The sequence below is a fragment of the Syzygium oleosum genome, unplaced genomic scaffold, assembly GCF_021117445.2.
Source record: "Syzygium oleosum isolate NSW1041296 unplaced genomic scaffold, Sole_v2.1 Sole_v2.25, whole genome shotgun sequence".
Lineage (NCBI taxonomy): Eukaryota > Viridiplantae > Streptophyta > Magnoliopsida > Myrtales > Myrtaceae > Syzygium > Syzygium oleosum.
In genome coordinates, this window is record NW_026607509.1 from 3,542,561 (window position 1) to 3,559,484 (window position 16,924).

The 16,924-nt window shown below is 39.8% G+C and overlaps 2 protein-coding genes across 2 annotated transcripts; one reads left to right on the plus strand and one right to left on the minus strand.

Moving 5' to 3' along the window:
• Nucleotides 1-305: 305 nt before the first annotated feature.
• Nucleotides 306-1,841, plus strand: LOC115671595 (membrane-associated kinase regulator 5-like). Its single transcript, XM_030593229.2, has 2 exons — nucleotides 306-1,355; nucleotides 1,494-1,841. Exons 1-2 carry the CDS (start codon nucleotides 347-349, stop codon nucleotides 1,580-1,582), a joined length of 1,098 nt encoding a protein of 365 aa, XP_030449089.1. The 5' UTR covers nucleotides 306-346; the 3' UTR covers nucleotides 1,583-1,841.
• A 10,606-nt stretch (nucleotides 1,842-12,447) lies between these two features.
• Nucleotides 12,448-13,427, minus strand: LOC115671391 (late embryogenesis abundant protein At1g64065-like). The gene has a single exon (XM_030592939.2). The coding sequence runs from the start codon at nucleotides 13,217-13,219 to the stop codon at nucleotides 12,662-12,664; it is 558 nt and encodes a 185-aa protein (XP_030448799.1). The 5' UTR covers nucleotides 13,220-13,427; the 3' UTR covers nucleotides 12,448-12,661.
• Between the last annotated feature and the right edge of the window lie 3,497 nt (nucleotides 13,428-16,924).

A 16,924-nucleotide genomic window follows, 5' to 3' on the forward strand; every position in this document is an offset into this window, starting at 1 on the left:
CTCGTTTGCGTGCCGCAGCGATGCAATTCAGCTTTCCCCACGCCCACATTTCTCCCTGACGCAGCGCAGCAGTCATTTCCCTTTAATCCCCTGATCATATCCGTAGCTGATACGATATCCATTGTTTAAACAGAGCTATACCATCGAATGTTCAGTGCGGCGGGAAAGTAGCGTTGCATTTCAAAGTGCATGCACTGTTCCATAGTCCTGGGGAACAGCCAACACCACACCATCTCTCTCTCTATAAACCCAAACCCGCTCTCAAAACCCTCTGTCAAAGAGCCTCAGCCCCCCCCCCCCCCCACCCTGTCCTTTCTTTCTCCCTTCTTTCCTTCCTGTAGCGGCCATGGAAGCTCTCTCTTTCCTCAGACTCTTGTGGAGACCCGTCACCGCCACCGTCGCAACGCCGGACGAGACGCGTTACTCCACTGCGCAAACGGACTACGGGTCCGACGAGGAAGACGACTCCTTTTTCGAGCTGGAGCTCGCGCGCTACGTCACCACCGACAGCGACTCCGAAGGTGGAGCTGACTCCAGCGCTGCCGCTTTCCTTCAGTCCAACGAGATGAGACAAACGAGCTCGGTCGAAGCCAAGAGCCGCGATGCTTCGTGTTATTTCGAAGCTGATAAACCGGCCGTCCCTCTGTCTCTGTCTCCCACCACTCCCTTCTCCAAGCGGAAGATCCTTCCCATGGAACCCACTTCGCAGCCTCAGTCTCCGATCTCTCTTTTCAAGTCGTCTCCCAAACTTCGGGTCTTGATGTTCAGGAGGTCCAGGTCCAGGTCCAGGTCCGTGGCCACCCCTGACGTCAAAGCAGAGAAAACAGGGGAAACAGAGCTCAAAAACAGCGCCAGCGGCAACGTCTTCTTTGCTGTCAAATCCAGAGAAGTACAACCAGCTCCTCCGGCGACCAATGACGCTTCGAAGGAGCAAATCAAGAATAAGCAAACCCCGAATCCTGCGCGTGGTAAACTCTCGGAGAGCTTCTTCTCCGACGGTTCTAGTTCGAGGCGGCTTTCGAAGGACGGGTTGCAGAAGTACTTGAATCTGGTGAAGCCCCTGTCCGTGGGCGTCTCCAAGAGGTACAGCGACACGGTGAAGTTCCCCTCGGTCGAGTCGCCGCTGACATCGCCGGCGTCGTCTCCGGTGACGGCGGCGGGCTCTACGCCGAGGATGGGGAAGGGGTTTCGAGCGAGGCCGAAGCACCTGCTGGGAAAGAGCAAGTCGGCTACTCTGGCAACGACGAGCGTGACGTCGTCGCCGGCGAGGAGGGATGACTCGCTGGCTCAGCAACACCACGATGGGATTCAGGGCGCCATTTTGCATTGCAAAAAATCATACTATTCCTCGCGAGGTACATAACGATAACACTGAAGTAGAACATTACTTGACATCCCACAGAGGTCGTCAAAATGGTTCCTTTTTTCTTGTTTTTTTGGCCTTCGACTGAAAGAAAAGATGTCACTTTGCGTTGGGGTATTCATTTTTGCAGATGGGTCCGTGCTATGGCGGTCAGCAAGCGATCCTTCTTCTCATGGAAAGTCGACAGAGATTCAGTCTGAGCTTCAACTACGAAGCTAGCTTGGTGTTAACTATACCCCAAAAGACAATACAAGAAGCACGGCAGAAGATTAAGTAGGACGATGTTCCGCTCTGTTCCTGAGAATTCGTTTTCCATTAGGAAAAACAGAGTTACAGCGTGTAGGGACTCTGTGCTGTAGTTTCTCAGCTTTTGTAAATGTTCTTGAAAATTCGATCAGTGTTGTAACTTTGATCTTATCACAGTCACACTGGCTGGTAAATGAGCAATGCTAATAGTAGTGGTTGATCTTCCTGGTAAGGTTGTAGCTGTCAAGATTTGTGCATCTGCTTTCTCTTGCCCCAGTCAGTCACTGGTCCTTCTAATCAATCCCTAAAATCTTAAATAAAAAATTATTGCCGTATGATAGCAATTCATGTAGTTTTATACCAGAGTTTATGAGAATCTACGAGTGTTTAGTCGTTATTCATTAGAATGTAGAACATTATGATCAGCGGCCTGACTGTTTACATTAAAACGATGTTTACCGCCTCAGTAAAAGGGATATTTATTTCGTTAAAATTAAAAAATATTATGTAACGTTCAAAAACTCATGAAGAAATAATTTGTTAATTTACGTGTAAGTTTCGCATGACCCCACGAAAAAGTCACTGCTGATTTTCTGCATTCCTAGCAGCCTTCATGTTGGGCATTGTCATTTGGCTTTTCAGCCATTAAACAAATCAAATTTGAACTGTTAATATTCAAAAGTTCATAAACAGGAGCTTTAGACAAACTTTTTGATTTCATGTTTTGAATTATAAAAGAAATTAAAAGTGAAAAGTGGAAAGTACATCACCAATAACTAAAAAAGACGGGCTTTTGATTTCAATGATGTGACGAGATTATTTCGCCGACACAATTCCTTCAATACGTAGCAGTCGATGAAGTGCAGCTTTGTGTCTCCACTCTATCTGGTATCCATCCATCTATCTGCCCAAAGGCACTTTTTATCGTTCTTTTGCTTTAGCTTTTCTATGAGAAACCCAGAGGCAGAGTGAAAGTTTACATGGCTTTGATGGCACCCCCAAAGAAAAACTTCACCAGTGTCCACGATCATCCATTGGGTGGAATGTTGCTTCAGAAACTATGTGCAGTATCGAAACTTGAGGACCAAATCTCACACGACGAGGTCAAATTCTGAAACAGTGGTGTCGAAACTCCTCGCTGTAATCATAGGATCAAGTTCCCAATAACTCTTCCATGGCGAGACCTCAGCTTGCGAGAGTTGCTTTCATTGGCCGCAATCATATAAATTATTCATGACTGATAGGGACCACAACAAGGCAACCTTAACATACCAGAAATGCCAATTTCCCTTAAACTAAGAGAGCCCTTGTTGACCTCGTTCAAGCCCACCAATTTTTCAATGTGAATGTAGAAAGCGCACGAGCAGGAGACAAGAAGAAGGTTAAAGAAAACAAAGAGTTTTGAGCGCTTCGATGGGACGAGGAATGGTGATGATTCACTGCATTACAGGAACCCACAGACACGGAGTCACTCTTTTCCTCGGGGTTCCTCAAGATCGAGAGAGACACAGTGCAACGCACCTAATTCAGACTTCAGAGTTAACCCAACAAAAGCCCGACCAAGTTGGCTCTCCTCCGAAGACCATTCGATCTGTTCTGTTCTGTTCTGTTCCCCTCCCTTTGTTCGGATCATGTGCCTCCGTCTCCCAACACCGTAATTCCTGTTTTGGGTTTTTCTCGGTTCACTGGACGAGAGGTGATTTGAAGGCAGTTCAGTGGATCTTGCCCTGTTGGGGAAGATCGCAATTTTTTGCGTAATTAATCATCGTTGAAACATGAAATGTTGGCTCTCAGATGATGATTTATCGATAGAATGACCAACTGCGACTGACGGGCACCACTCGTACGTGGCAAATTTTCCCCCCTCGAAAATGCCCCGCACAACTGGGTATATCGTGATAACAAATAATAAATTAAAAATAAAAGAATATATGAAATGAAATATAAAAAAAATTTAAGACCAACCTCTTCTCTTAGGGAGAAAATTATAAAAAAATCCTAAACTTATTGCACATGTACCAATTTAGTTATAAACCTTTTTAATTTGGCTAATTTAGATTTAAATCGTTTGACGATTTGCCAATGTAGTCATTCCAATCAATTTTGGCTGTAAATTGCTAACATGGGTGTTGGTTGTGCCACATAGGATGGTCGGTGGGACGGTCGGTGCTGACATACATAATTTTTCTTAAATTTCTTTAAAAAAGTTTATGAATTTGTTTATAGATTATTGAATTTCATTATATTTTATTATTTTTGTTTGTTTCTTTTCCTTACCAAGTCCAGCGAGGGCCGATCAACATTCGCCGGTCACGTCGGATGGTCGGAGCTGATGTGGACAATTTTTTTATAAATTTTTACAAAAATTATGAATTTTTGTAAATTATTTTATTTTTTTCTTTTTCTTTTGCTTCTATTCCTTACCAAGTTCAGTGAGGGTCGCCGGCCGCCCCTTGACGACCACAGGCAAAGGTCGGTGACCCTCGTCGGCCATTGGGCGAGGGCCGTAAAGCTCTTGCCGGTCGCGGGTGAGGGTCCTGGCCCTCGCCTAAACCTAGTAAGGTTCGGGAAGCCCTCACCGACAGTTGACGAGGGTCGCGGCCCTTATCTAGATGCCCACAGGGCAAAGGCGGTGACCCTTGCCTGCGGCTAGCGAGGGCTTCGCAGCCCTCGCCCAAAGGGTCGCGACCCTTGCCTAGACGGCCATCGGGCGAGGGCCCCGTGGCCTTCATCCAGTGGCCAACGATCCTCGCCAGGCTTAGAAGAAAAAAAAAGGAAAAAAAAGAAAGAAGAGAAAAAAAAATTACATTGACAAATTATAAAAATTATAAAAATTATCCCTATTAGTACCGGCCGTGGCATGCAAGAAAACTAGCATCCACGTCAGCAACTTCCAGCAAAATTGGCCAAAAGGATTACATTGACAAATCGTCAAAAGGTTTAAAACTAAATTGGCCAAATTAAAAAGTTTAGGACTGAATTGGCACATGTGTAATAGGTATTAAACGTTTTGGGTAATTTCCATCTCCTGGGAGCCGTGCTTTTATACAAGGTATGTAAAACTCTCTATATAAGAAATGTGAGGCAATTCTTTTCCATCTTTCGATATTCTGAATTGTCTCACATTTACTATTTTGTGAAGTTTGGAGCTTCTTTATTCTATAAAATCAACTTGGAAACCTTTCTTTTTTAGTACCTACCCATAAGATCATTTTTATTATACAACAAAGTATTATAAAAACGAGGCCCTTTTTTTTGTATTAAAAAGGGTTAAAACCGAATATAAAAATTGAACATCGTAAATCCACTGTCCCTATTTTATCATCTAGTAAAACATGAAGTAATTCTGTAGGAGGTAATGAAAAGAAACTAGTATCCAAGTGCTTATCAATTCCAAGATTAGCAAACCAGTCAGCAGAGCGATTTCCTTCACGAAAGTTATATTGCACTTTAAACTCAAAGTGAGAGCACATCAGTCTTTTGATATCTTTAAGCAAAGTAGGGCCAGCATTATCGATCATAAGTTCTGGACTAACAAGATCGGTGATGACTTTAGAGTTAATCTCAATGATGATCTTATGAAAACCAAGTTATTTGGCAAAGTTGAGTCCTAACCACAAAGTCCAAAGTTCTGCTTGTGTCGACAAATATATTCCTACAAATGCAGCAAAACCACCAAGCCAGTCACTCCATTCATTTCTAAATAAACCCCGGCACCAGCAAGTCCTGGGTTGCCTTTTGAGGCCCCATCATGATAAGTTTAATCCACTCGGAAGGTGGAGGATCCCGTCTAACCAAAATTGGAGAAGTGCACGATCCATTTAACGTCGAGTTATTCATAGACGAAGCTTTAATGATTTCCTCTGTGTGTGACCAAATTACTCGTATCGAATTCGAAGGGAAAACAAAGTTGTCCTAGAAAAGTGACTTGTTTCTTCATTGCCCAAAAAGCCACACACCTACTCCAAAAATTATGTTTTGATCATGATGAAAATTCGATCACTCCTTACCAGCGAGATTTGAATTCAACCATTGCGACAGATTCATTAATTCTCCCAAATATTGTTGTGGGACAAACTCAAGCCATATCCTACGGATAATTGGACAATCCCTTAGAACAAGTAAAGTTGTTTCCACATGGGACTCACATCTCAAGCAATACGGATTTCCTCCCAAGTTGCGAGACGTCTTCAATTCATTAGTCAACAGTCACTTATGAGCGGCTAGCTAGAGGAAAGTTCTAATACGTTGAGGTCCCTTTCACTCTCAAATTGTGGACCATATACTGTCATATTCTTGATTGCCTACCCCATTGATTACCTCGCACGTTGACTTAACGGAGAATGACCCGCTTTCATTACCCTCCCACAAAAGAGTATCGTCCCCATCACAGGTTGAAGGAGGTTCGACAGATCTAATGCGAAAGATTATATCTTCTGGTATAATTCCCCGAAATATCCGAAAACTCCAATTTCCATTTAGTACATAATCGCAAACTTTTAATAAAAAGTGCCAACAATCGCTCGGAGGAGGCATCCTCGCCCCGCATAGGGCGATGGTGAGGCAAGCAGGGGATGAAGACCATGATCCCAGCCTCGTGCTCATCCCCATTTATCTACACGTTGAATTTTTATAAACTCTGAAACTCCAATAAACATGATCGGTTGCTCGATTATTTCTATGACTTCATGTCGCGCTGCGCCTTTGGCACGCTAAGGAGGTACTTCCATTTGTCACGAATGGGGAAACTATCCCTGAACGGGCTACTAAGGTCCGATGCGGATATTTCGCCTAGACGTCCCACAGACATCCCATCACTAGACAAATGGGGGGTCTCTCCCAGACCATACCTCGCGTGATAGCGGGTTGTAATTTTCTTATTATTCTATTCAATCTAGGTTTTTGATTTAGAGTTGCCATTAGTCATTATTGGTAGGTTGACTAGAAACCTAATCGAGGTACGGAAGAAATACCACGATTCTGCGAACCAGAGATTCTGAATACGGGGACTTGGTTACGCTAATGATCTCGAATCGAGATCGCTAACGCCCTTTCGGTACTTAAAACGATACGATGTGTCTAATGTGTCACACGAGTTTCCGAGGTCTATCCACTAATTCTAACCATCCTAATCGTGAAAATTCAATCAATCAATATAAGCAATACAACCAATTGCAAACAAACAATACAATCCTAATTTGGGTCTCTAAAATGAAAATCAATTCAAAACATTCAAACCCTAATAAAGCCCTAAAGGCTTATTCATTCAATGATGTGTGCTGTTTTTAGGGTTTAGGGTTTTTTTAGGGGTAAAAACCCATAAATTAAGGATTTTCTAAAAATACCGTTTAGGCACCTCTAAAATTCTAATTTCGCTTGTAAAGGTTGGCCACAATGTTTTTGAGTCATTCTGTTAAATTTTTATTTTTTATTTTGATTTTTTTTTGAAAAATAATTTTCTGAGAATTGTCCTTTTCGAGAGTTGATTTTTATGTTTTTGAGAATTTTTTTTAAAATTTTTTATGGATTTTTGAATTTTCCAATTTTTTTGTATTTTTCTGAATTTGTCACATTTTTTATTTGTTTTTCTGGTTTTTCTGAATTTTTATAGAATTTTTTTTCATTTTTTCTAATTTTCTGAATTCCTAAAAAAAATTCTGAATTTTCTATTTTAAAAGTTTTTCTGAATTTCTAAAATTTTCTGATTTTTTTCAAATTTTTTAGAATTTTCTGATTTTTTAAATGTTTTTTTTATTGATTTATATATAGTTTTAAAACTTTTCCCGCCGAGAAAGCGAACCGAACCAGCCCGGTTTAGGCCGATTTGGCCGAATCGAACCAGGCATCGCCGTCGCCAGCCGACTCTCCGACGGGCACGACACCAAAACGGCGCCGTTTTGCACTTTTTCTCTTCGGCATTTCGCTGATCACCTAGTGTGCATGATTCAGGGTTTATTGTTATCAAGACCATCGGTTTAAGCTCACCGCCGACGACCTTTTGGTGAGATTTTAACCATTTCAGTTGGTTTAATGAAGAGTTCGTATCACCTATTATCAATCTAACCTAACTAGTTCGTCGTCGGCTGGTGAAAAACCGATAAAAAAAACCTAACTTGCAAACTTACCCAAACAATCCATTTAAGTTCACGAATTCTCATATAGATCGCTCTAGCCGTCTACAAGGTGAGAAAAAGCTAACTTGGATGGCTTATGGCCATGGGGAACACTCTGGCAAGGATGTGCAAGCTTCGCCGAGGTGGTTCATGAACGACCGACTCGGTTTATGCAGGTTTAACCATCAAAATGCAATTAAATAACAAAAAAATGTTCAGAAACATGTTTTGATCATCAAAGAACTCAAAGTTACAAAAGAAATCACGTGATTAGCAAGATTGAACTCAAGTTCATCTTCTGGAATTTTGTAGAACTGTGATTATGGACGAACTTTAGCTGCTTCGTTAGAGATCAAATGAAGTTTTTGAGTGAATCCGCGGCTGTAGAACTCTTCTTTAGCACTTACACTCCGAGCAGGTGGCCTCGGCTTCGTCGGAGAACGTCTGGATATGCCGGCCGAGCTTGACTTTCAGGCCAATGTGACCAGCTTCAACACAAGTTCACCGGTGAGGAGGTTCACCGTTTAGGCCGATCACCCGGTCTTGGGACCCTCGACTCACTATTTCTTTAGAAATCTCCCTTTCTTTCAGGAATTTTCTCGAATAGGTTCCCCCTCTTGGATAATGATTTTTTCCTCTCTTTTGTAGCTCGATTTCCCGCCCAAAATTGGTTATCACCGACTCCAAATTGGTTAAATCGAATCTTCGATGCCAGCTAGAGATTCTCTAGCTGGAATCGGATATTTACACGTGCTTATTTGGCTGGATTAAGTCGATCAAGAGGCGGGCACGGGATATTTTTCTGGGTTTAGAACGTTCTGGGTGAGTTGGGTGAGGAAGAAGGCCGACCCGAGTTGGGTCGGGTCGATCCGTCCGACCCGGCAAACCCGGGTTGGTCTAAATTTGCAAATTCGACCCGATTTTGACCCTATTTTTCGATTTTAATCCTAAAATTGGATTCCTCATCACATTTCACACCCGAATATGAGATTCGCCCTAATTTTTGTCACGATTAAACCCAAAATTCTCAAATTGTAAATTCGGATCATTATGGTTTTTGTTCAATTTAACATTTAGATGACCTGATTGGGCAAAATTGATGCCAAAATTGGATTACCCATGACTGATTAACCCTAGAAATGACGGTCTCATGGTACGACAACTTCAAATTGATAATGATCCCCAATTTGGGCTAAAAATCTTTAATTTTCAATCGGATTTTGGGACTTTTCCATTTCTTTAGTAAATTATGCAATTGGACCGACCATTATGCAATTCAAGGTTCTAGAATCATTTGTTGTGAAGACACTCTAATTGAAAAATGACTAGAAATGAATTAATTGAATTTTTGATTCAATTTGGACTTGTTTTTATCCAATTTTGGGAAAAAACATATTCTCAATTGAAATTTTATAAAATCGACACTATATTAATGAAATTGGATTTAAAAGAAGACTAATGAATATTTTTATGGAATTTTTGGATTCCATTTGCTATTTTTCTTGATTTTCTCTATTATTATGAATAAAAGAAATTAAGGAAAAATTCAGGAAATTTTTTTTAAAAAATATTTTTGGTTTAGAAATAGGTTCCCGGGCTTGGACAAGCTTCCTAATTCTAATTTTGTGATTTTTAAAAAAATCTGAAAAAATAAGCTAAAAATTAGAGGTCAACACTTCGTAGATTTTCGTAGATCACATCGACATGTCATGTGATATCACTGTTTCATAAAGTCATAATATGTCGGCTTGGACAATTGAATCAGAGATTTGCACCAGAGGCTGCTCTTGAGTCCAGAGCATTTGAGTCGTGCAAAGAAGTCCAACACAAATTTCCTCGTAGCATATTTAAGGGTTAATACTACGAAAAACCCCAAACTGGTATATTTGTGACAAATTTACCCTATGTTAAATTAAATTAATATCACGAAAAATCACAAATCAGTACACCTGTGACAAACGGAGGGTAAAACCCTAAAATGGTACACCTATCAATTGTCACGTATTATCAAACTCATAAATTTGACAGTAAAATTTAACAGAAACTAATGGAGGGTAAAATTGTCACAGATGTACCAGTTTGGAATTTTTGGTGGTCGAAAAATTAGTTTGGGGTAAATTTATCAAATGTGTACTAATTTGAAATTTTTCGTGGTATTAACCCCATATCTAAAACCACGAAGTTACCATTTTCCGGGGACACATCTTCCTTCTCTCTCCGTTTTTTTTTTTTTGTGACCGGTGTCAAATTTTTGCTTTTGTAGAATCATCCATTTTTTCCAGCTGATATGTCGAATTACGGATTCATTCTAGCAATTGTGTTTGATTTATTTTCTTTTTTGATGTTGACATTTATTTTCTACGTAAATAGGCCTCTTAAGTGTGGACCGACGATCCTGAATCTGGTAGAACAGCCCAGCCCAGCCCATCAGAAGATTAAGAAGCCAAGCCTAGGACAAAGTATCGGGGCCAAGAATCACGAAGACAAAAGAAACGGAAAATTTGCAGCGTGGAATATTTGAAACTTCCATTGTTTCGCATTTATTAATTCGTGAGGAACAACATCGTAACCATCTGAATTTTTCTTCATTTTACGATCAATTACCTTTTCTTTTTAAATCGAGCAACACAACTTTTCAAATGTTAATCAACGTGAGATCTCTGTTAACTTGAGCGCCACTTCACATAATTTTTACTGAGGTGGTCTATATATAAGGTCAAAAGAACGACATAGACAGTCATGTCATTTCATTTTTCCAAGTCGACACATGATTTTGTGTTGCCTTCTTTCTTTCCCTTTTTTCATTTCTTTCCTTTTTCTTATTACACTTCTTTCTTAATTGGTACGCCCCCAATCAATTCTTGCCGTCGTCTCCTCCATCTGCTGCCACCATTGAGATGTCGGCATTTTAATGGCCATAACTATCCAATCGCAAAGGGCTATTCGAGTTGGAGTTGCATGGCCTCCGCACGATAGATCCAGAGGTTGCACAACTTCCAGGCAGATGGCGGTCCTCGTAATGGTAATTGTGGGTGGTGGCGGCGGCGGCGTTGGCTGGCGGCTGACGGGAGTGGTTGATGATGATTGGCGAACATGTGGAGACCACGTAAGCATATTAGACGGTCACTTAACGACGTTAGAGCCGCATTAGTGGTTATTAGTGTGTTCCGTCCATGAATTTAACAGAGGCACGAGTGTAATTCGCTTACTCTGAGGTATTTGATTGTCAAAAGAAAAATTTAGATGCTTGATTGTAAAATGGGTAGAAGTTGCCTTTTATCAACATCAATTCCACATCCATTTTGACTTTGCTTCGTTATGTTCGACTTCAACACGACCAAGAAAATATTTCCTCCACCGACATAAAATGCATTTGCATACAATTAGCAATTGATGACAATTTTCGAACTGTCTTACTAGAAAAGAAACTCTCAAATTAGCGGAAGATTGTTCGCTAAAAATTGAAGTCTCTTACCCTATTCTATGGGTGCATTAGTTTGATTTGGCATCACAATGGTAGTGACCAACTTAAATGGCAAAGGAGCTTGCTTCTCTTCTTGTGGTTTTGCGTCCACGAGCTTTATTAGGAGCACTCTAAGATTATAATTCTAATTCCACCATGCTGATGCCAAGTGCGCCTTACGCTAAAGTGGATTGGTTGAAATGCGCGAAAATTGATCTGAATACCACCTGACCGTTGAAATAGAAAAAGTATGCTGACCAATGAGGAAAATGCAATGGTGGTTCGCGACTACAAACCTTTGTTCGAAGCACAAATAAAGGGAGGGAAAAAGAGAGAACTGTCACGAGCATCTACGAACGCAACTTGTAAAAGGGATAATCTGCTTTGCTGTTTATGAGGTCTTTAGCATCATGGTATGTCTCTGTCTGCACTTTTTCGTTTCTCCTTTTCCAATTTTTCTGAACTCCAATACAAGCAAAGCATTTCAGTTTCCGCTGTCCAGCTAGTGATGATGAGTGGAAGAGAGAGAACTCCAACCGAAGATTGGCCCTCGCTTTCACGTTTTTCCACGTGAATCTGGTCAGGTGGGGAACCCAGAAACACCGACAGTATATTACCCTCAACTTGCTTCTTAAATCATTGTCTTCTGATAGACGACGATTGCCATTGATTTGCAAAGATCTTATTAACATTTCTTTTTTAAAATAAGCTAAAGCATCACTCCCCCAGTTCAGTACTTTCATGGGGAATAACGTTCCCGCTTAGAAATCTTCTTTTGGAATGGAAAAGCAGCATCGTGATATATATGTTCGAAAGGTAAGTTATAATATATATATATATATATATATATATAGCTAACGGTAACATGTTAGCTTTAGTTGATCATCTTCCATGCTATGACCTAACAATGACAAAGTTCACCGTACCCCATTACACTGGTTGAGGGAAAAGAATTGTAAAGTAGGTTTACTACAATTTTTCCTTTCTAGGTAAATCACATACAAGCCATCTGTAATGTTGGAAATGTTGTGCACTGATCGATACAATGAACGAAAAAGCGGCTAATGCACGACATAAGTTACATACATTTGCACAAGTGCATCTAAGTTTAGCATGATCAATGAATTCTGGAAATTGAAATGGTTTGATCCGATTCATGTGAGTCAAGCCCTGCCACAAGAGTACTCAAGGCGGTGAAGTTTCACAAGAGGAAGTATATTTCGAGTTCTTAAGAACATCCTAAATGGTCTTGAGAAGCTGAATTCAAACTGATAAGAACAACATATTCATGTCACAACAGGATATGCAAACGTGAGGCCAATCGACAATATCCCTCTTCATAAACAGAAAAAGCATAGCATACACTTGCAAAACCCCAAAAGAAAAAAAAAACGAAGAATCCAACTGACTCGAACAAGAAAGAAAATAATTAAGAAAAAGCAAATTACAACGACTATGCCTTGTATGCATTTTATTTCACTTGCACTTCAAGTTCTTGATCTCTTTGGCTTTAGTATCCACGTCCATTGTGCAGTTCATTTCCGCAGATTTCTTCTTCTTGAAAACCTTGAACAGCACAATCTTTCCACTCAACTTGGCATGTCCATTCAACGTCAAGATCCCTGAATTGACGTCGCTCCTAAACTGCGTAACCGACGAAAAGTTTTTAGAACTAACCGACATTGTCAAGTTCATCTTTTTTGTGGATCTTGCTTTCGCCTTGGCTTTCATGATATCGGCACTTCCGACGGCAGCGCCTCGATAGGAGATTGTCGCAGTAGTGTTGTCAAACTTGAAGTGGCCGAAGTTGGTGTTCTTGATGGCGACCTGTGCATGGAGCTGCATTCCAAAGGAAGGCGACGTGGACGAAGTGTTGAGCTTGAGATTTTCGACGGTGACGGAGCTGAGCCGGACTTTTGGGTTCCGGATACGCATCACCAGGAGCACGAAGAGGAGGATGATGGCGGTCTGTGCTATCACGCCGGCTATGACATAGGTGACGATCTTTCTTCTCCGGCGAGGGTTGGTCGCCATTGCTCTTTTCCTGGTTATCGGAGTAACGATTCAAGTGTTTGATATTGCCTTTATCTTCTTTTCTTTCTTCTCTGCTATGAGCTCTTCGTGATAATGGAGGCAATCCGACAATGCGGGATGAGAAAGAGTGAGATTGAATGGCAAGTGATGACTTCGAGGGTGTATTTATATGAGGGTTTGTGTATTGGTCCGTTATAACACTTTTAGTGGAGTGGAGGGCCTACTTGTGCTGGTGTTGATCGTGGATAGTTTGCCCTATAGCTCCCTTTGTAATATCTTTAGACCTTAAAGTTTGCAATGAAGTATAATTACTAGGAAATTACCTTACGGTTTTTTTTTTTTTTGGTAAGGAGGAAATTACCTTACGGTTTGCGTTGTCTTTAATTAAAAATAATAATCCTAGATAGATCGGTACCTTTGGAAAGCCCAGACAATAGGAGTGATGACGTGGAAAAGGAAAACGATTTCAACAAGTTCTTTGGACTAAAGTGGGTCGCACGCACAAGTTGGAAATATTCCATGTTGAAAAAGCAGGCTTCACTAGGAGGTTTCTCATTAATTTTCCATTTTGCCTTTTGGGGTGTGTGAATCAGAAGATCCGAATGGCTCACGACTTCTAATCGGAGGATAGTTTAATTGTTGTTATTACTAAGGAGGGAAAGAAGAAACAAAGTTCATGAAAAGCAAGAATAACAAAAAAATAAAATATGCAAGGCCCGTTTATATGTAGCATTGTAGTTACCAGCTCTAAGTATCCATTTGCAATCTCTTTTTCTTAGGAATCAGAGATTATTTTTTGCATATATATTGTGTACACAGAGACACATATTAAAAATTGGAGTCCTATATGATAATACATTATATTACACGATATGAAGCTTCCCAGACAAAAATTCAGAACATCTCAGTTATTAATTCATATGTAGAGCCCACAAAATTTCACATGATTGTCAAACCCAACTTGTGTTATACATATTTCTCTCCTACCTGAGGTGGGTCATTAGGGTTTTTCTCAACTTGCAATCTTTTCACAAATATAATCGGGACCATCGAAAGAGACTTACTCCCTCTATTTTGGGTTGATTGATTGTGGCCTTTAATTAAATAGATTGTTGCCAAAGTGGGTTGGCTTAGCTAGTAAGGTTCGAACTCTCCTCACACCATGCTCATATTCGAATCCTATTGCCAGCAGTCCCCTTTGATAGGCGATCTATAAATTCACAATAAGAAATTCTAGGCCTATGGTGTGCCCTGGCCTTGGCATGGGATAATCTCCCCTCCTCCTAAACTTTTTCATACCAAAAAATAAAATAAAATAGATCGTGTTCTCAAGACTCTACCATCAAAAGCAAGAATGACCTTTCATCGGTGCTAGAGTTCACCTTCATGTTCTGGCTCCGTTTGTTTCATGGAAAATGAATGATTTAGAAAATATTTTTTTATAAATAATCGCTAGAAATAATTAGTCGATGAAAAATGTTTCTATTATCGGCAACAATTTATGTCTAATTATTTTAGTGGACGATGAAAATACTTTTCTTTTATTGATTTTTGTAAGCGATACAAACGATCATTTTTAGGAAAATATTTTCGAAATCAATTATTTTCCGCGAAACAAATGCATCCTTGTGTCTTTTGGTCTTCTTGTTGCGATTTCATTTACCTAAGTATTAGTTAGATATTTTGACAATATCAAGCAATGAACTTCATTAGCTAATTAAGCGTTGGCCTAAATGCATCCGATGAGATAATTTCCGCTGATCTAAAAAGATGGCCAGCCGGCGGTCGAACAACTGATTCGCATCTTTTCTGTCTTCCTATACCTTCAAACCAAGGTAAGAAATCTTGGAAAGAGGTCGTGGGAGATAAAGGAAGGGGTGAAGTAGTTTCCAAGCAAGCGTCCTTTGATTAATGCAACGTTCAACATGCAGGAGCAGCAAAAGAAAAAATGTGCGAAAACTTCTTACGAAGCAATCAATCGCAAGAACTCGTAAGGACAAACTGCTTGCAAATTGTAGAGACATAGACTTCAATTTTTGTAAGGTTGGAATAATATTCGAACCGAAACTAAAGTTTTATTCGGCTCAGGAGAGGCTCTTAATTGAGAGAAATAATAGAAAACGTTAATAATGCTAGGAATATTGGCCCAAAACATAACGGATGAATAAAAGTTTAGGTTACTCGATAACTACGGCAGGAGCACTAAAATTTGTGTTGGTTCGGCCTTTTTAGTCCTAAAACTTACACACTTTATACACTTATGTAGGATCTGTTTTCATTTTATGAATGAAAAATCTCATGTGGCCTTTTTAGAATTTCTTCGATCTTATGTGGTTTAGTGTTAAATTGATAAAAAAAAAAAACAGACAATATGGATTTTTCACCCTCAAAAAACAAATAGACCTAGTAGAAGGACTAAAGTGCAAATTCGGAATAAATTTTAGGACAGAATTGCCAAAAAAAATGATTTTAGAACCAAAGTGTTGAACCAGCACAAGTTTTAGGACTCCTAATATTAGATCCGGTCCAAAAGACCCATCCCTAAATGTGGGCTTGGGCTTGTGTACTATTATGTATGGTCTAGGATCCAACAAAGCCCATTAAGGGAGATTAAATGGACGGGCCCAAGTTCGTTTCACAATATCTTCTTCTAGGACATGTCAATACTCAATTTCATAATTCATAGTAGGAAAAAAATACTTTGACTTTGTTTGTTTCGCGAAAATTAAATAATTTGAAAAATATTTTCTTAAAAGTGATAGTTTGTATCTCTGAAAATAATGAGTTGATGGAAAGTGTTTTCATTATCGACAACAATTTATGTTTAAATATTTTCGTGGAGGATGAAAATATATTTTTTTTCATTTTTTGGTAAGGGAATATAACCATAGTTTTTACTTTTTAGGAAAATATTATTCACACCATTCATTTTTTGCGAAATAAACGGAACGTTTGTTGAATTTAATTTGCGGACTCAACTTGACAAATGATATGTGTTGTACATACCAATTCTATGAATTTAAACATCAGTATTCGAAAAAGGCGAGTCATCACTTAGATGAATTTACTGGTATAAATCACGATCTTAAGTGCGAGTAAATTGAATAAATGGACTAAATCGATGAAAAGTATCAAGTACTGGCCATGAAATAATCACAATGAAAATCATGTGAATCCACACATAACCTCATAAAAGAAGTAATAGATCCTAGGCTGACAAGTCACTCGGCCAATTAAGGGGGAGAAGCACCGAGGCTGATGAATCGAGGGCTAGGAGCAAACTGTTGTTTGGAATTCCCAAAATTTATTGATTATGTACTTTTGGGTCCTATAACTTGATACCAGTACACAAATTTTGCCTACCAACCAAAAAAAAATAAATGCCCATTCCCACCCCTTTACTAATAGGAAAAACTTCAAAAAGTAGGCTTCTATGGAGAAAAGTACACTAGAAGTTTAGTGCACTTAAGGCTCCGTTTATTTCGCGAAATTTTTTTTCAAAAAAATATTTTCCTTATTTTCCGACATTTGAATCGCTTAGGAAAATGAGTAGACGAAAAATGTTATCCTAGTGTCGCGACCTCACCTCCCGTGGGTGGGACCACCTAGGGGCTCGGCTAATGAATTATTAAGTTTAAACCTAACTCGGGCTCTCTCAAACCCTATCAATTCGCGACTTAAAGTTCAAGTTATTAACATGCAAAT

Coding starts and splice junctions, on each gene's coding strand:
- LOC115671595 (XM_030593229.2), top strand. CDS start 347: ATGGAAGCTCTCTCTTTCCTCAGACTCTTGTGGAGACCCGTCACCGCC. Junction 1,356..1,493: donor ATCATACTATTCCTCGCGAG/GTACATAACGAT, acceptor TCATTTTTGCAG/ATGGGTCCGTGCTATGGCGG.
- LOC115671391 (XM_030592939.2), bottom strand. CDS start 13,219: ATGGCGACCAACCCTCGCCGGAGAAGAAAGATCGTCACCTATGTCATA.